Source organism: Dufourea novaeangliae, unplaced genomic scaffold, assembly GCF_001272555.1.
Source record: "Dufourea novaeangliae isolate 0120121106 unplaced genomic scaffold, ASM127255v1 scaffold30, whole genome shotgun sequence".
Taxonomy (NCBI): Eukaryota; Metazoa; Arthropoda; class Insecta; order Hymenoptera; family Halictidae; genus Dufourea; species Dufourea novaeangliae.
Window position 1 is genome coordinate 517,181 of NW_015373906.1, and position 20,207 is coordinate 537,387.

The window sequence follows — 20,207 nt, forward strand, 5'->3', positions numbered from 1 at the left end:
GAGAGAGAGAGAGAGAGAGAGAGACGAACACGTCGGATCAGAAAGAATCTCTGTTGGTAAGGACAATCACCCGGTGGGAGGAGAGGTCGAACTGTTCCTTGTCGCCCGAGACCACGAAAAAAAAATGTCTAAAAAGATTTTCCCTCATCGTTTGGGGTGGGAGGATTCGGAAAAGAAAATAAGCGACGCGTGCATTCCAAGGGTAAAAACGTCCGGTCCCCAATGCCTCCGGATTTTTCGGCTACCTGGCAACCAACCGAATTCTGGGATACACGATCCCACCCCTGTTGTATAGTCGACTAGAGGAATAGAGTCGAAAATGTTCTAACAAATGTGTAAATGTGTGTAATGATCACTTCTTGTTAGATTTCGAGTATAAAAATGACGAGACTAACACGAAGTACCACGCAGAGGATGTTAAAGAAATTCTGTTTTTTTTTTTGCTGTGACCCATTTATCAGAAATTGAGGTAGTCCCACCTAATGTGAACGAACACCTTCTGTATCTCACTTGATTGTTGAAGATATAGAAAAATTCGAGTTTAAAAAATAAAATCGGAATCTTCGAGGTATCTACATATCCAAGTATCCTTGTTAGAACAACGCGTGTGTGTGCGTTCAGTCGGTCCTCTAGCTACGGAGATCCTCTAATTATATGTAGTTGGAGGCGTTGTATTTAAAGGGGAACGACTTCTATCCGCCGCGACCCGGTGACGTTTATGAATGACCTGAAAATACGCACCCAAGGGGCTAAGAATATAATATTCAACCTTGCCCTCTTCAATCCCCATGTCACAATGCTTCCGTGTAAGTGATCATCTCGTTTTCCTTTTTTCCCCCTATTATTGACCGATCCATAATCAGGTCGATAACACGTCAACAAAGGGGAGAGAGGGGGGGGGGATACGGCTCGATAACGGGGTGAAGATACAGAAAATCAGACCCAATCTGATATTTACTAATATTACCAGTTGTTCAGTTTTATCGGTGACAAGAAAAGAATGTCGCGCCTTTTTCTGCAACTCCGGTACATATCTGGTTGGCGTTTATCCCGATCGTCTACGTGACTGAGATAGCACCCGCTTTTGCTATTTCGTCTCTTGTTCCCTATCATGGACCTGTGCGGTTACGAATTGTTCTCGAATTACGACCATAATTAATACAGACAGATCGTAAGCTACGTAAAAACTACAGTTCGATTTTAACACCTTTTTTTTATCTATAATTTTGGTGTTCGTTGATAGTCGGAGCAAGTTTGTCACTTTCCCAGCGACTAGGTATCGACACATATTAATCTTCGAATGATAAGGTGGGTTTTAACCCGTTGATTGAATTTGTATCCATTACAGTAGACGCCTACTTCATCACTTCAGTGGCAATATTTGGAACATTTGTGGACGATCGAGGCAGGACGTACTCTTTTTAAGTGACATCCAAATATTAGGAAAACGGTGGTATTGTAACTATATGCGCCGTTATCTATCGTGAGCTATTGACTACATGAGCCGTCATTTATCATGTTAAATTTTATAACCATATATCATGTGGTTTAGCTATAATAAATATTGCATATATGCAACATCGGTCCTCAACTAGTACTCGCCTTTAAGAATGGAATAAGTGAAATAGCACTTTTTTCTCTTTCATACAATATTTATAATTCTTACTTTATCTAGTATTATTTTCAACAACATATTTGAACTACGTACATGACCTACAAAACGTAGAATAGCTGAATTTTTCATGAAAATCGGAAAAACTAAAATTTTGTGAATTTTGCATTTTTGTTTACTAAGTTATTCGAATTCAGGAACCCCCAAAACACGAGAATACTGCTTTTTATGAAAATTCATTGAAGTTATGAAATTTGGCAAACTTTTCAGGAAAAAGGTACACTGTGCGGTGATGGGTGAATGAAATCTGAAAATACACTCTTAAAACGAGGACGTTTATTTATAATTGATTCGGCTAAAAACAGTGCGCGTTGCCCGGTAGCAACAATCGTATCTCGCGCCCCCAACCCCCTCACCTTGTCCACCATTGTTTTCTCTCCCCTCTCGTTTTCACTACCACTTTCTCCGCCACTCAGCTTCTCTATCTGCTCGGAACCCCTTCCAGCCTGTTTCCTCTTGCCCTTCGCCCTCCACAGTATGTATTTCTCATCGTTCTCTGACACAGATTTTCTTCTGGGAAGGGGTAGGAGGTGTGGGGAGGCTTAAATTACCCGAATAATCGACTCTCATTCGAATCGTTTAGCGACCAATCCAGATTGAAAATCCAACCGGTTCTCGCCACCAGATTCGATCTTACAACTCTGTCCTCGCATTATTTTCAAAGGATATTTCCAGTCTTAGAAAGAAACAAACTGTATACAGTGACTCGCGCATTCGTTTACGTACGTTCGACATATAACAATCAAGTGTACAAATTTTGTATGCAATTCCTAGTTATGTATCTTTATTATCTTTAGTTTTATCATTCTTTTCTGATCAGTCTTCTGCAACTTTGCTTATGTAAAATGTCCTCGAAAAGCATGTATTATAATAAACTATCTCATTCTGCACACGCGCAGAAGCAATAATTAATACTAATTAATTTTAATGGATTTCTGTATATATTATTTCATAGATACTTTAGTATATACTTTTTAAGTACTCCGTTCTCGTAATATTCTCTAAAAATTGTTATCAAGGTCAGGGACGACGTTATCGTGGAAGCAGAGTATATGTCGCCTGGCAATTAAAAAAAAAAACGGTACATCCAATAAATATAAACACCCTGTATAATCGGTCTCCCATGAAGGCGAACCTTTACGTAATCGGATCGAGTTCGGATGCCTGAACGACGTGACACTGACCTCGCTCTAAGCCCGTGAGCAGCGGCTGTTAATTATCAACTGGCGACGATTTCAACGATTTCATCGGACGCGCTCCGTGGTGAAGGAGGAGGCAGGAGGAGGCGCCAACGGAACGCGAGGGGCAGGGAGAAGACCGATATAGAACGGCCCCCGGTAATCAGCCCGGTCGGATATCGCAATATGTGGGGATACGCTCGGTTGATTCTGAACATCGACGAGTTTACCCTAACGTAATTAATGTCCGTCGCGCAGAGTGACGTGTAACGACAAATTCGGTCGATGTCCACCCGGATCGAGAGAGAGAAAGATGGGCTTGTTGGAGAATAAAAAGAGAGAGAAGATGAGCGAAACTGCGAGATAGAGAAAGAGAGATAGGGGTAGGGATCAGCGAACAGAGGGATGGCGGAACAGAACGTGATAATAATAATGAATACGAGGGAAAAATGGGTGATCATAACCAGTCACCTGTAGTGGTAGATGCTTCTCCTGAATACAGGGTGTCCCATCTACAGCACCTTCAATATCTCACTTGGTTTTGAAGATACAAAAAAAATGTGAGGGGAAGGTATTATTTGGTTAGACGGAATAACTACTATAATCAGGAAAACATTTTTTCAAGATCGTATTTTCCGAAGTTTAAAAAGATACGTGTAAAACATCGTTTCTTTTACATGTTTTATTATAGATAGCGCAATAGAGCTGAGAAGAATAATGGGGTCCAAGAAGCTAAAATAAGAAAAAATGTACATAGGTGCAATCTAGTTGAAATAAATCCCGTTTCGCGCGTAAAAATACGAAATTTAAACTTATCATTCGACCGACACGGTGAGTCGATCGATTCCCGTCGTGTAATCGAATGAACGACCAGTCAGTCCGTTTAACGAAGAATTTTTAATCGTGTTACACGCCATGCCGTATGAAATATCGTGGATATCATGTCAGCGAAGTCGACGTGGCACGATTAACTGTCGAATGGAAATGTTAAGTGGTCCGAACATTTCGGAAAAGAATGGAGGTGTGGAAAAGAGCGGGGTGAGATGGGACCCTCCCTTCCAACATTGGTAATTAATGAAACACTCGAAGGCAATATGTAATTTTGCCGATTACCGACGAAATAATTCCATCGTCGAGGGAATTACAGGGATACATCGCGATATCCTGTATTAGCTCGTAACGAACCGGAATATGTTAATAATAAACAGGAAAATACTTTGAGCTAGTGTGTGTGCGCGCGTACGCCGTTGCCCCCGCGTGTTCGTCGATAGATTTAAACATCGATACGCAGTACACGCACCGACGATAATGCTTTTTAATTGAATAAAACGCGGTACTCGGCCGCGACGCAAAGATTTGCATTACATTTTTATCGGTGCTCGATCGGGCAACCCCGCGGTTCATTTCCCCGATTCACGTCGGATTGATTAATTTAGAACCTGGCTTAAAGTACGCTCGTTAAACCACGTTTTGTAAATTTGTTTGCTCAACTTCCAAATGTTAAAACATTTACAAATCGTTCTTCGAAGTTTCTTGAATAATCGTTGATAGTGTTAGTGTTGAACGTCAGCCTCGTGGAACGAGAAATCCGCCATTATGCATTTCTAACCTCACCGAATAAGAGTTATTTTCTCTGCAATTATCATTGTAGTTTATCTTACAAGCGTGCTCGTATCCTTCGAGGAAGGCTCTTGTCTTTTTGTCCGAACCCTTTACGTGTTTCCTGAGCATACAACCGGAAGCACGAAGAAAAAAAAACGACGAGAGAATTGTAAAGGGGACTCGTGTGTGCGTGCGCGCGCGAATCGATACGGGAAACGACAAAAGGGATGTGCATCGATGATGGACGAAACACGGGGCTCCGTGCACCTGCCACGGGTATTTGACCTAGTTCTCCTTGTATTAATTTGACACGGAAGCAGGCGGCGAACGCTTTACCTTCGGGTTCCTCGATGCGTCTCGGATTAATTGGTCTCGTTGATTGGAATCAACTTAATAGAAAGAAAGAAAAAAAGAACAGCCTTCCGTGCCTCGGAACGTAATCGATACCCGTGATTTTGTACGTCTAGTGAGAAAAAAGAAATTATACGGTTTTAATATGTGCACGTTGGCGGTCCTGCGTCAACGTTGAACTCGTAACACGTCAAGGATGTTTGAAAAGAATGAAAAGACGAACGAATAATAAGGATAAGGCAACTCCGTTACTACAATTAAAACACTTTGACACTGTCATCTCACTCATACAGCAAGTAACGAAAGCAGTCGGAACAACGGACTTCCATGTCCACATGGTTATAGTAAATTGTTTACAATCACGTGTACATATATTTCATTTTTCTAAAATGTTATACATACAGGGTATTCCATAACACGCGAAATCCAATTCAGTAAAATGGACAGGAAAAACAGAGCAATGGTGAAAATTTGTATAAGTATGTACATACAGTATTACACTTATCTTTTGTAACTAATATTAACTTCACAGTTTTTGTTCAGTTGAAACGAGAGTCCCAATCCTATATAAAAGTTTTACAGCGACAGAGGTTGAACAGTCGAAGTGTTGAAACCGTGTAGTATTAATCATCCCATTTTACTTGGTACATTTTGTTTTTCTTTTTTTCTTTCGAAAGTCCAGGTAAACTACGATTATTTTCACGCGGAAGTGATCGCAACCGGTAATGTCCACAATAAACTTACAGCGCCGAGGATAATGGCGGCACTTACTCACAAATCATCCGAATTACATGCACCTTCGGAATCCTGTACACGTAATTGTCTTGGAGGAACATGACACGGCCAGTAAACCATGCAAATCAGCAGGGGAAAATATTTACGTACGAAAATAATCTTTCGCTACGGACATCGGTGCAGACGCGCGCCTCGCTTTATCGCCGGCGTTTACACTACTGTAAATCTTTTTATTGCTACACGTCGCGTATTTTTTTCTCCTTTTCTCGAGAGCGCGCGAGTCCACTGCCCTCTTTCAGATTTCTTCGTCACTTTCTCCCTCTGTCTTGTTCTCGCAGAACTACAATTCACTTTATTGGCCGGCTGGACCAAACTAGTAGAGTCTACTACGTAGACGAAACATGGGGACACCGATACTAGATTCTGGACGTGTGCTTTCCTTCCCCCCTCTTTTTTTTTCTTTCGTCACCGCATTCCTCACGACGTCTACGTCACTTACCCGCGTTAAAATACATCATCCACAATACAGATCTCTCCCACCGAGAGAGTTAGTCGTGTTTTCGACCGTTTATCGTTCTCCCGTTAAGGATTCACCGTTGTTTGTTTTGTAAACACTTGAAATCTAACGGAAATCAATCCCGTATAGACATATTGTAAATACGAAGAATGGAAACTGTGCTTTATGAATTAGTTTATATATGTATATGACTACGATAATTAGTGTTACTTACAGCTGTGTTAACGAGCAGCAAGAACAAAACAATATACATAGTGTCCCGCGATAAGTGGTATAAACAAAAAGAGGTGTTTCACGTGCAGAAGACAAATAGATAAACAAACGATGCATAGAATTCAATCAACTTCTTTTTAAAACCTACAGAAGAGCACGGTGCAGATTTCTTCCCGCCAAAATGTCAGGTTATCGAACGAGCAGGAACGTGTAAAAGAGACACAGAGACAGTAACTCCGGTATAAACAATATTGCCACGATAAATGTTTACTTTCGGATAATTTTTGGACGTAAGCCAACGCCGTTTCACGTTCGGCACGTCAATTTGGTACTGGCAAACAGCCGAAATTTCCGTCAAACAAATGTCCGAATGACAGTTATTATCCGGTTGTTACAAACGAGAACGAAGAATGCTTAATCTTGACGCTAGAGATATCCGCCAAAAGAGAAATATCGTCGTATTTAATGGGAATACTCCTGACATGTCACGATAGACTATAACGCATTAATTGTGGCGGGAATTTCGATAACCAGCGTTACCAAACTCAATGACAAATAGGTAATAAAATCCCTAGACAAGAAAATTTATAGTTTCGTAAATTTAATCAACGATAAAAGTTCAAAAAGACATTTTATCATAATAGTATCATGATAGTCGAACGTTTGTTCTGCATGTAAAGTAAAGGTACATTAATTAGGCTTAGCAGGTGACATATTAAGATTCGTATTTTCCGCGTAAAAATGTCACTGAAATGCGTTACTATTCGACGAGTCAATCGAGTACGTGAATATTTTAATAGAAAACATGTTAAATATTTTAGTGATATCTTTTTATTTCAAGGGATATCTTGAAATAAAGAGAATGATACCGATGTCACGTAGAAAACAATTCGTTGCGACCGTCAAACACGTCGAGATCGCATGTGCATACGATCGAACGCGTTAAACCGCGACCGAGTATGTATACGCGAATAGCGAGGAGTAGCTGAATTAGAGTCCGATCGTGTCAACGCCGAACAAATAGACGTGGCAACGTTGCACGGACGAGTTTAGTAGCCGGCTAGCCAAAGCACGGAGTAGCCGACCGGTGGAACGTCCGCACGTCCGGGAACGACCTTCCTTTACTTGTCTCTGTGTCGAAGAACCTCACGTCTCGGACTGTCGAACATTTCTTTATCTTCTTTCAATCAAAAATTTTTCACCTAAACTCTAATACGAAATACACGTAACAAAGTCAAATGATTTTTATGTAAATCCAAAAGGAACTTCATCTAAATCTTTATTCGTTTATAAGCTTTAAAAAGAAACCAACTTTAACAGGAGTATAGCATTTTCAATTAATTCTAGTTCAGACTGAGAGAAACAAGCGTTTAGTAATCTACTGAAATTTCTAATTGAAATTTTCCGTAGTTACAGGGTATGTTACTTTCGCAAATCCAAGTAACATTGTTTTCCAAATATCGTATCAAGTTTTCCTTATCCATATTTCCGTAGGATTCTGACTCTCGTGGGATTTGCGTAACACGCATTCACAAAGTTTTGGATCCTATAGAAATGTAATTTAAAAAGTTCGATTCTTCGATATTCGAAATGCGAATAACCCTTTAATTCGCCTTTCGTACGAGGTGTGTGTAATCTGACCGCGATACACGTCCTAGGGGGTTTCACTACGCAGTTGGCACACGTGCGCAGGTGGAGCATACGGCTTTTGCTAGGTGGTAGTTTTTTACACCGCGCGAACTCTAGTGGCTTTTTTCCCATTGTTTCTTTGCCTAACCAGGAAGACAGACAGAAGGAACGAGAAAGAAAGAAAGGGGACGAGTGTCGACGATTATCGGAAAAGGAAAGTAATACTACATGGAGCCGAGAAAGAGAAGTCAGGGTTCGGGGCTTCGTTTCTTCCAGCTGGCCTGGCACGGCAAAGGAGGCCTTGTCGCGCGGCTGCTCGTTCGGTCAATGTCTTCTCTTTCTTCCTCGCTCTTCCTCCGCAGCCTTCCTCGTCGTCCCCTCTCCACGCTTTTTCCACTAGTCCCTCCCCCTCTACTTTCTACGTCCTCCGATCCCCTCCGGCTCGCCTCCCTTCACCTTTACCCCCCTCCCCTTCAGTGCCTCTTTCATTCTCCCCACCATTCGTGTGCTGCATCTCGCACACGAGACACACGGTCCCTGCCTGTGAATCCCGCTGCTGTCATCTTCCACGAACGCTCGTCCGTCTTAAAGCTCGAATCTCGACGAGAATTGGTCTATAGATCACCTGTCCAAAAGTACAAGCGTATCCTTTCACTGGACGAGCACACGAAAACGTTTATCACCGATAACAGTATTTAGGTGCACAGAAGGAAAGCACAGAGAGAGAAAGAGGGATAGTGTGAAAAGCGGGAGGCGGAGGCAAAAAGGGAGGGGGCAGAGCGCCACCCGTTCAGAAATGTGCACTGACATCGCGGTTTAAAGCCACCCAAAGGAAAGGCGTTCTCGTGCGACTTTTTCTACTTGTGCGCGCGACCAGCCTCCGACGTTCCGAGTCTTCATACTCCTTACCCAGGTCACTGATAAGTTCTACGTTCACCGGTGACACAAAGGCCAAGATCCTACTTTCGTCGTTCCGGTGCAAAACTTGTGGCAGTGTTTACCATACGTGTTGAATGTACCCGGCTGGCTGGCTGTGGCTGGTGATACGCGTGTTGAATTCAAGTAGGGCGAACGATATACCTAGGTATATCGGTTCGTGTATCGGATACGATGAACGACCGCAGGGAATGAAATTTCATTATTTTAATTCGCACCCGTCGAGTTAGAGATCGCCGCGAAGTCACTACCGTGGATTGTATTACCGTTTATCGCGATACCGCGCTTGCAACAGCATCCGCGGGCTCGTGTAAATAACCACGGGGCTCTCTTAGAATGTAATCTCGGATTCTTGAGAACGTATTCCATGTGTTGAAACCGTTGATAGAGTAACAGTTTGTAACCATTTGTTTTAAATAATACATTGTGTACTGTTGTGGCTTGTGTAATACAATTAATTATTACAATAAATACTTTGGACAAAATTCATTTCTCATTGGTTTCAATATATGTTTATAAATGTTGTATTTAAACTACTGTGTTCAGTATAATGTGTAATAACATGGATTTTCTGTTTCTAATTACAGAGTGCAATAAAGCTAGCTGGTAAAAATAATGTCAAGAAACTACACACGTTACTGTCAATAGTGGAAGAGAAGCCAAAGGTGGATACAGGACAAAATAATAGACACAACGAGCACCACATCAAAAACCACTTTAAGCACAACCATTATACGCATAATTCCATACTGACACCGTCAACACTTAACCAGGTAATGTTCCACATGTGCTTATTCATATACAGTGTACAGAAAGACACTTGACTAACTGTGATTTATTTGTTTCAAAGGGCCTAGATGCAGGTACAAGTGACGATAGTGGTAGAGCATCTGAACAACTGCATGGCCCTGGTATACCTAGGGATTGCCAGGACGCAGACAGTTCCAGGGACCACCTCAGCGATGTAAGTACAACTATCTCAATAAAGAAATTACAATTATTGCAGCTTGCAATGTACAAATACTCATACTTGCATTGCTTGTCCGTTTACAGGCTAGCAGTCATTGCAGTTCGGGTAAAGGTTATATCGTAAGTATCAGAACTTGGTCAACCTAATATATTACATATGAATGTATTCAACTGACTTAATAATTGTTTATTTGTGTCCGTTAATATAGTGTGATAGTGAAGGGGAAGACGATAAGGTATGTAGTCTTAAAGCTGGACAACAATACATAAGAAGAAACAATGACTTTTTTTTAAAAAAATTACTTACCGTTTTAGGGCTCGGATGCTGAATCGATACTCTTTGAATCTTCTACCCCACCACCCCTTGCACGTAAATGTATGTAACGTATTAATAATGTACGTATTATTGCGTAGTTATTTGTCTATACTTGATTCTATCTTACAGACGAGTTGCCATCATCTTCACCACACGTATTGCCTCCAACAAACGGGGCAGGAGGTTCTCCTCCAGACACTGGTGGACAAATTTCCAATCCAGCTACGGATGCTCCAGCACCTATACCACCACCTGTGCTTGCATCTGCACCAGTACCAACGGCGCCAAGTCCTCCCAGTCCTACTCTACCCCCTCACATATCCCAGCCACCTGTAAGTAAACGTTTTATTCTGTATCTGCAGACACGATACACATTTGGTTAAACGTATTTTCAGATGACTAGTCCATTGGCAGCAAACCCACGTGCAATAGCTCCGCAACAGCGACCAGCTTCCCCTGCTCTGCCGCCTCCATCTTTGTCCCAACAGCCTCATACTACGATACCTGCGGTACACACACCTAATGTACCACTCGTCTCGTCGAGTCATACAACTAGTCCCGCGGTAGCCAGTTTAGGTGTCACGCCGGCAGCACCATCAAACGGAGCAACTACCACCAGCTATCCACCGTCAATATCCATGGCTGCTTATCCTCAAACCCAACCGTCTTACCCACCTCTGTATACACCGTACACTGCTCTGAACCACAGTCCATACCTTCCACCCGCGGTACCGTCTCCCTCCCATTCTGCATCATCACGGGCAGAAGTGGTAAGTTTTCTTCGTCTAGGCTATGGATTTTCGTTAAAGTAATGAAAGTCGTACAACACGGTACTCTGTGCAAAATCTAACATTGGTATTATTTGGTTTTTAGAGAGGAAGTAGAGCTTCCCCGTGTACTAATATAAGTAAACAGTCTGTAGGGAATAATACCACAAATCATAATACTCCATTAAGCGCTGCTACCACGACATGCGTGTCCACGATAACCAATACAGTAACGACAGCGAACACCATTGCTCACAGAGACATGGTAGCCTGTAGTTTATCTGGAAGAAACAATAACTCGCCTCGTGGACACAGCCCAAGTCGGGAAAGGGATAGTTATAGGTATAATATTGTAATCATATATCGGGTGTTTCATAACTTATCCCGAATGTCGTGCTCATATTTTACGATACACCCTATGCATTTCTGTCGTATGTTATAGCGAAGTGCTTATAGCGGTATTTCTTGTTACAGCAGTAACGTGAGTAGCCTCAGTCGAGGTAGCATAACACCAGTAAGTGTGCCAAACACATCTTCTCCAGCCAATTCTAGTCTACCTGCGTATTCCAAGCCACAAGGATGGATTGGGTATGAATAGTATTGTTTTTCTTTCCTAGTATATATTCATACTTTAATACGGCTTTGTTTACTATTTATATACTTTGAACTGAAACTTACAGTAGCAGCACTACTTCACAATTGTCTCCGGCAACAGCAACATCAGTTCCAAGGCCAACTCCTCCACCAGTACCATTAGGCATGCACACATTTCCGCCGCCAATGTTTGCAGCACCACTACCACCTCCCGTGTCCAGTTCCAGTCCACACACGTCGCTGCCTTCACTACCACCTCCAACGACCAATCCCAACCCGTTCTCCGCAGAGTCGCTTTTTCAAACAAGTAAGTGTATAAACGGTGTTGTAATTTTGGAATTGGAACTATGGAGACGGCACAGAATGAGACACTAACCGAAAGAAGGGGTGACACATGTCGCAGGTCAGGCAGACCTGTTGAGGCGAGAGCTTGACAATAGATTCTTGGCATCCCAAGACAGAAACGTCGGAGTTGGCAACCTAGGACCGCCACCGTATCTTAGGACAGAGATGCACCACCATCAACATCAACACACACACGTGCATCAACACACGACGCCTCTACTTCCACCGTCGGCTGCTTCAACCCTGTTTCCACCACCTATTGTACGTAACAAAATTTATTAACCTGTCGAACTAAAAGTAATAAACTGTGGTCTTTACGTTTACAAATACTCGTCTGTTCAGTTCAAGGACATCCCCAAATTAGGGGGAGTTGAATCACCGTTTTTTCGTGGCAACTTGAATCTCTCTGGCTACTCCGGTTTCAACGCTGGTCTCTTACATCCAGGAATTGGACCTCCTTCGACTCCTTTCGTACCACCTAATCATTTAACATCATTTGCACCAAAGGTACATAAACTTTCTAGTTGTAATGAACACAATTGTACATCCTGTATGAGTCTCTCGTGTCACGATTACGTTTTATTACAGAAAACTGGAAAATGGAATGCAATGCATGTACGCATAGCTTGGGAAATTTATCACCATCAACAAAAACAACAAGCAGAAGCTAAGGCCGGAAACGTCGTGGGTACGAAAACGGAACTGCTCAGACCACCAGGCCATCTTTATCCAGGGGGGCCAGGAAGTGGTCTTGGAATTGGAGCGCCTTCTATGGCGCCTCCGTTCCCCAGTAATATGCCGCCTGCTCATCCTGCGCCACCCCCACCTCATCCTGTTGGTTATCTGTCTACACCACCGTCACATTTAGGTAATTTTTCGTACAAATACTTGATATCAGATAACATCAGATAAAAGGGATGGCGGTGAAATTACATGAAAAAATTACAGGAACAGGAATGTCACCATTTGGTAGATATCCATCAACATTTGGTGGGCCAAATCCAAATTTCCCTGGTCTTTCAAGTTTTCCACCGTCAAGGGAAATGCCACTGGGTGGGCTAGGTCCTGTACACGATCCTTGGAGAGGGTACGTTATTATTTAAGAGACTTTATAGTTTTAAATATTTCGAATTTTAAAATGGTCCTGCATTTTGAAAAATATCAGAACTTTTACTGATGTGCCATAAATGTATTGAAAATTCCTTCTGAAAATAACTTTCTCAATAATTATAGATTGCAACGAGCCTCCGCCGGATTCCCGCCAACCACGGTCTCATGGAGCTTAAAACCGGAACCGCCTGCGATCGACAGACGAGCTGAGCTCGAAGAACGAGAACGTGAGCGTGAACGGGAACGTGAGCGAGAACGAGAACGTGAACGCGAACGTGAACGCGAACGTGAGCGCGAACGTATAAGACGTGAGAAGGAACGTGAACGTGAACGCGAGGAGCAACGCGAACGTGAGCGACGGGAACGTGAAAAAGAGGAGAAGAGAAAACAACAGGAGGCGGCCGAGAGGGAGAGGGAAAGGCGGGATAAGGAACGTCGCGAGATGGAAAGACGAGAAATGGAACGAGAAAGATTACTACATCAAAATCGCCAACATGTGGTCGTAGGTCGAGATAGATCGCCTTTAAGAAATGGTTCAGCACCCATGGACGCCAACGAAGTTCGCGTAAAAGAAGAACCGCGAAGTAAAGACGATGAAGTCGTAATGCTTTCAAGGCCACCCGGTCCTGGAGCACCGTCTGGCACAGGGCCCGGTCCTAGTCCAATGCCTGATACGAGGTACCATCATCCTCATCCACACTCATACCTGGCGAGGCATCCACACAGTATGCCTGGACCACATTCCATGCCACGAGGCATGATCCCTGGTCTGGGTGGGCACCCAATGCAACATTTTCCACCACCGTCAGGACCCACTGGCCAACCTGGCGGTCCCTGGCCTGGAGATCCCTTCAGGGATTATCGCTATGACCCATTGCAGCAATTACGGTATAATCCACTAATGGCTGCTGCTGCGTTCCGCGCAGAGGAAGAAGAAAGAGCTAAACTATACGCCGGCTACGCTCCACCTCCTGTAAATTCTCTACGAAGCAAAGATCCTAGTCCTGGCCCACTGAGTAATCTACACATGCATCATAGAGCAGGTCCTGGACCAGGAGTACCAACACGACAACTAGATCCTGGTTTGATGCATGCAGATATACACAAGAAGGAGGATGCCTCCCAATCCCGATGATATATCCTCCTCGCGTCCTCGACTTCTGCAAGTGAACGCGCCAATGGATCAGCATTCTGAGCATTTCCATGAAATCTCAGGAATATGGTGATGTTATTTTGCTAATGGGGAAGAGGCGTTATTTAAAATAAAATTGTACATAGGTTATATAATATTTATAGTTATCGATGAAAGTGATCGAGGCGAACTGTAATATTGGTTGAGGTTAGGACGCTCGACGAAAAGTCTCGTACGAGGAGGACCATTTAACGAAGATGCCTTGTTCCGCGATCGTAGGAAGTCTACATGACAAAGGTGACGGTTATGTCGTTAAACAGACTGTCCCCCAAGGCATTGATTTCGCGAATGTGTCACAAAGGAAATGATAATGACGTTATATAATTGTGATTCTCTGCAAGTTTCGAGGATCTGACTGTTCATAGCGATATATAAACTTTAATCATTACGAGTAACTATGCGTACAGTTTAAATAAGGAAAACAAAAAAGGTATCGTGTGTAATATTATAGATATTGTAGAATGCGAGACGATGCTACGTAAAGAAAAAAAAATAATGAAATCCAAGTTAAGAGGAAAAATGTTATGCGGATCTCTACCATTACTCAAAAGTTATTTAATTATTTATTTATTGCGACGTATAAACGAATCTCTATTAATGACGTAAGGAGACGATCGTAAAAAGGACACGCAAACACACACAAGTTGCCCTAATTTAATCGACATAATATTAAAAAATGCTACGTATGGATTTTCATTTCTCTTTGAGGATAGATCATTTGTACCGTAGTGAATGAATAGGTGAACCGAGAGGGCAAGCACGTATCATTGGCTTTTGGCAGCACAAGCTTGCTTCAACCCCCATTCATTTATATGGAGACTAGAATTGCACTCTGGTGCTTTCCTGTGATATTAAAAGAAATGTAAGAACGTTCAGAAGCATTGCAATTGCTTTTTCCCGTTGTAATTTGTAAGAAAGTAACAAACGGCATAAATCAAATTTGTTGAACAAGTTGTGTGAACGAGTTCAATTTGCGTTGTTAGTTCAAAGAAATAACGATATTTATTGGAAAACTCGGATTTTACAAGTGAAGAAATGGATAAGCAGTTTGTCCGTGCCAAAGTGCTTCAATCAAAGTCACATTTAATGCTACGTAGAAAAATTGCAATTTCTGAGTTGATTTTTTGTATTATCAGAAACAGAGAATGAAATATGGCTTTGCATTTTTGTTTATTGTCCTCTCAATTTGTCAGCCATATATAGTATGTATATACGTCGTTATGTTACCAGAGAGCCAGTTCGAGATCTCTCACAAAAAGATATAAAAAATAAACAATATTCGTGCCATGGACCAGGTTAGCATTTGAGAAATCCTGGTGCCTCGACAAAAATACTTACTTCTGTCAAGTAATCAGGCTCTTGAACTTTGTTTCGTTTATACTGTAAAGTCACCATAAAAGTGTATATTATTATATAATTAATGACCATACGCAATTTAAAAATTGTAGATATTTTTCATCAATGCAAGGTTGCAATGTGATGCAATGATTCTGTTCTTGTAGATATCGCGAACTATAAAAGAGGATTTTGTGTGAATAGGTTTTTTCTAAAATTGATTCTTTGTAAAAGGGTCTAATAATCATAGTTTCTATCAAACCTGTTTGTTAAAATATTTTCACCAGCCTAAAAATATCTCACACCTTATAAAGACCTCAGAAAGAAATCTGTAATACTTAGTACGACTTCAAAAAGAAGGCTCTTATTTTCATACTTTTTTCGAAATGGTGACGTTGATACGTACACGACAATAAACAATTATTTCTTCTGAAGTCTTCATGCCTTATACATAGATAATACTATCAATTGACACAATCTTTAAGCATACACGTATATTTTTTTGTCGCCTAAGGATTAACGACATTCAGGTACCAATCAACTGTAATAACATTTTGACACGTGCGTGAAATTGGTATATTTGAAAAGCAGTATTCGTGGGTCGCGAACGGTGATTGTATTAAAAAACAAAAGGGTCGTAGTGAATACCGACGCGAATAAAGTCTATTGTTTCCAGTGCGTACACTTCCCCGTCAAATATGTTCGAATTGAATCGGTAAAAATTGGTTTGCTTAATACATTAAGACGACCAATTCAGGCTTAAACCATATTTGGTCAAATTCAGTTCTTGCTTTATATATACAAAAAACAGAAAGGTTGCTATCGAGAGCTACTGGAGCTTGATCTCGTATAGCGACGATGTCTATGCCGTGGATTATTCATAGGACTTCGTGATCGGGTTCTTGGTCTGCGTCTTGGTGGTCGCGGGCTCCTGCGACGATTCATAGGTGGTGAACGTCTTCGATAACGCGTAGGAGTGTTTCTACCCCCACCACCCCATCGCGGTGGCGCTCTTCTGCCTATCAGAGGTGACATCCTTCGCATCGGTAGGGGTCGTGGCTTTGGCAATAATACTGGAGCAGCAGTAATCTCCTGACCATCTATCTGTCCTGTACAATCCAATCGAAACATTCAGTTAATATTTTCTAACAAGATTGTGAATTGTTGTCTATATTTTGTACTTACCACCATCCATGTGTTTCATTGCATTCTCTGCTTCATCTGCTGTTTCAAATTCCACATAGGCAAAACCTCTCCCCTGATTAGGGTGAAGCTTGTCCATGGCAAAGTCAACCATTTTTATCTGACCGTACGTAGAAAATATTTCCATAATGTGTTCCTTAGTGACATTACGTGTTAAATGTCCAATGTGTATTTTTGTTGGTCTAGGAATGGGTGATCTTTCTCTGCGTTTTCTGCGTGGTGAGGGTGATCTATAAGGTAAATATAGTGAAATGAAAAAAAAAAAAAAGAGTAAAAACATGTGAAATAGTGAATTAATGAGTTTACCTGGAACGTGCTTTGGGCTTAGGTTTATCAATCACAGAATTACTGCTTTTCTTTTTATCCTTTTCTCTATCTCTGTCTCTATCTCTGTCCCTATCCTTTTCTCTTTCTCTCTCCTTCTCCCTCTCCTTTTCTTTGTTGTCATGTCTACGAGAAGCATCAACACTTTTACTTCTACTTCGCTTTCTTCCTCTCTCTCTGGAACTCCCAGATGAACTTCCTGAGCTACTGGAGGTAGTACTAGAAGTAGAACTAGATCTAGAACTGCTTCCACTGCTCGTGGATGACGATCCAGAACTGCTGTCTGAAGAACTAATAAACAAAGATAATATAAACATATTACATATTATTCATTAATAATATTAGAGATCACAAATGAAGCATCAATAGTAGCTACATAATATGTTTGTACTGATTTATATCCTATATATTCTGTAATTAGCATCAAATTGCACTTCAAATATGATTCCCAGATTATAGGTATTTCCTTTTAATCTTTCTACATGTTTTTAAATCACTCATAAGGGTTAAAGTATATGTAGTGATCTCATACATAGTGGAACAACTTTCTGTTGAGTACATAAAAAGATTAGTCGGAATATTACTTTTGATTCAGTGATGTCTATATTATATCAGTGCTCCCTGGCTTAAGGTGTTTATGATTTGGTTACAAAAATGTTTATTATTTTACCTACTACCGCTGCTAGAGGACGATGCAGCACGCTTTTTTCTCTCCCTTTCTCTGCCCCTTTCTCTCTTGTTCTCTTTATCCGTAGCTTCGGAGTCGCTTTTACCAGTGCTATCTTTCCGACTGCGTGCCCTGTACGAACACATGAAAATACCCGGCAACAACGAGGTTACGATAATGTCGTAAATATGACTGACAAATAACACGAAAATAATTTATAATACTTACATTGTTAGACAGTATGAATCTCCAGGTTATAGGCGTGGTTTTTCACTCTATAAACGAAAGAAAATTCGCTTGAACGCCGTGCAAACGCCAATAATGGCGGACAGTGCCGCTAAAAAATCCGTCGTTTCTCCACAAGGCACCTTCGCGATCTAATCTTCTTATCTAATATTACCGCATGCGAACAACATAAAACACCAGCGTTTGAGAACTTTTATTTCATTATTGAAGCCATTATGGAATAATAAACATACGAAGTTTATGTAGCATACCATAGCATATGAAACAAAATTATACCAATAAAATGACGCGGCGCTCGTGTCGTTGTTCCCGCCGGGTTACAGCACTATACCACGAGAACCATAAACCCACATAAACCTTAGAAAGTCTTATCTGGTGGTAGCATGAAACCTAGCGGTTGTATCATATGTTTAAATGCTTTTTACAAACATCATATTATTTCTCTTTTTTTTCTCTATGCATCATGTATGTTTTCTAAAGTAAACGTAGGCCTCAGCACGTTAATATTTGTTCCGTTTACCATGATCGCAGAAAACTTGTCTGATATTCTACCAATGAGAAGTCGCGATTGTCCATTTTGGCAATCTTCGTGTTTGCGATTCTCAGAAACGATCGAAATAATAGGTAGGTTGTTGCCAAAGTTGCGACACTTGATATAAATGTACAAGAATTTAATTAAGTAGAAAAAGTTCATATGAAGATTTATACAGAGTATATTCTTAACTTGTTTATAAGCTTTCTAAATAATACAGAGATTCCCTCTTGTTATCTTGTATAGAATTTACGGACAGACTCTATTAATTTTTCGTACCGATTAACAATTGTCGGTTTAGGTGTTTTTAATTATTATTTCAATTTTTTATATATTCTTGATGAAAGCGGGCGAACAGACTTACGCTGCCATCTGTGGAAAACTGCTCGAGCTACTAGCCAATCATTATTGCAATCTTACTACTAGATGTCGACATGCAAGAAAATTTAAATATTAAGAATACCATAAGCGGCAATTGTTAATTCACAGTCTCGGTTCACGAAATTCAACGCTTAATCCGTCAATATTGGAAAACATATTTGATCGTACCTAATATGCTCGGTTTTTCTATATTTGTTCATATACGTAGACCAACGGTCCAAATACAACATGTATCACGAAATATTGCAGATTTATGCACAAAGTCCACACTTTATTTATCAATAATAAGGCTGTTAATCTCATTTATAATCACACGGAAGCAGGTAGTAGTTCATTTTTCGAAAACGCATGCTTAATTGCTTAAACAGAATATCCAATAATGTGTGGTGCGACTAAAGGGTAGATGATTGTACAATCAAAAATATTCTAAATTGGAAACGTCCAATGCACCGTAGGCTTCTGAATGTGATGTTTTTTTCCTAATAAACAAAGGTAGTTCTACGCTACGGTATGAACTTTTCTTTTATCGACTTTATTTTCCGAAGCTCTATACAAAACGATTTTATTCTTCATTGTTGATTTGTTTTTGTATATGCGTAGAATCGCAGTCTCCTCGTTGCATAACTCATTTGCGGGTAGCATGTGTGTGTATACTCGAGTAAAGAGACACTGAAAACAACGAAAGATACGATCGATTTGTATTTCATGAGTTTTATTTCTGTAGATTGCTGCAGCGATACGTAAGTACCGAAATGTATACGTATGTACATTTAAGTGATAATAACGAGCAATATTTATGTACAAGTACACCGAATTATAAACACTAAACATTCGTCACACCTTACACATAATTTCTCTAAACCAATTTCGTTTGAACGTTGTACCGATCGTTTGTCTCATTTTGTGTATATTTTTTGTCGTTTGTCAATCATTTCTTCTTCAAGTAAAACTACATGTTCGGAGTGGGGTATGTAAAATCGTATGTTTCCTTGTTTTGGCACAGCTTTGTTATGGAAAAGTAAAACGAATACACGTAAACAAGGAATAAAACAGCATTGGAAGAAATACTTGGTAATGATCATAGCATGTCTCGGTCCTTCTCTTTTGACCCAAACACGACCGTCAAGCTTACTTGTCGAGAAAAATTCTTCTTTCTTTAGCGCGGGGAATATTCGATGTTTGATAAAGCATTCTCTAGCTGAATGATATGTGTACCATTTAACAGTAAAATTAATAATAATAATAATAATTTGTTATTGACTCGCCTTAAGACAAGACGGACACGCGATTATTCTTTTAAGTTGGCCTTACGCAATTAATCATTAAGCTTGCATAAGATGGTAGTATCTGGTCTCGCATACAAATACATAATACAGAAACCGGCATGCAATTT

At 40.8% G+C, this 20,207-nt stretch overlaps 2 protein-coding genes across 3 annotated transcripts in view; one reads left to right on the top strand and one right to left on the bottom strand.

The window, feature by feature from the left end:
- LOC107193865 (atrophin-1-like) overlaps positions 1-14,303 on the top strand; it is a 22,210-nt gene extending 7,907 nt beyond the window's left edge. The window contains exons 2-16 of the mRNA XM_015583395.1: positions 9,421-9,606; positions 9,684-9,797; positions 9,887-9,922; positions 10,012-10,038; positions 10,118-10,178; positions 10,248-10,450; positions 10,514-10,888; positions 10,992-11,227; positions 11,360-11,473; positions 11,566-11,786; positions 11,865-12,085; positions 12,167-12,331; positions 12,413-12,692; positions 12,773-12,911; positions 13,058-14,303. Coding sequence (XP_015438881.1) covers positions 9,421-9,606; positions 9,684-9,797; positions 9,887-9,922; positions 10,012-10,038; positions 10,118-10,178; positions 10,248-10,450; positions 10,514-10,888; positions 10,992-11,227; positions 11,360-11,473; positions 11,566-11,786; positions 11,865-12,085; positions 12,167-12,331; positions 12,413-12,692; positions 12,773-12,911; positions 13,058-14,069 — 3,390 coding nt within the window. The 3' untranslated portion in view covers positions 14,070-14,303. The remainder of the gene's footprint in view (positions 1-9,420; positions 9,607-9,683; positions 9,798-9,886; positions 9,923-10,011; positions 10,039-10,117; positions 10,179-10,247; positions 10,451-10,513; positions 10,889-10,991; positions 11,228-11,359; positions 11,474-11,565; positions 11,787-11,864; positions 12,086-12,166; positions 12,332-12,412; positions 12,693-12,772; positions 12,912-13,057) is intronic.
- A 1,637-nt stretch (positions 14,304-15,940) lies between these two features.
- Positions 15,941-18,227, bottom strand: LOC107193866 (RNA-binding protein with serine-rich domain 1-B-like). 2 transcript variants are annotated; one of them, XM_015583396.1, is made up of 6 exons: positions 18,153-18,227; positions 17,884-18,045; positions 17,659-17,787; positions 16,971-17,279; positions 16,647-16,894; positions 15,941-16,570 (listed from the first exon to the last, which is right to left on the bottom strand). In XM_015583396.1, coding segments are annotated over exons 2-6 (978 nt in total). In that variant the 5' UTR covers positions 17,886-18,045; positions 18,153-18,227; the 3' UTR covers positions 15,941-16,280. The 2 variants fall into 2 exon arrangements, with proteins under 2 accessions (XP_015438882.1, XP_015438883.1); XM_015583397.1 differs by lacking the exon at positions 18,153-18,227 and having other exon boundaries at positions 17,884-18,133.
- Positions 18,228-20,207: the final 1,980 nt, after the last annotated feature.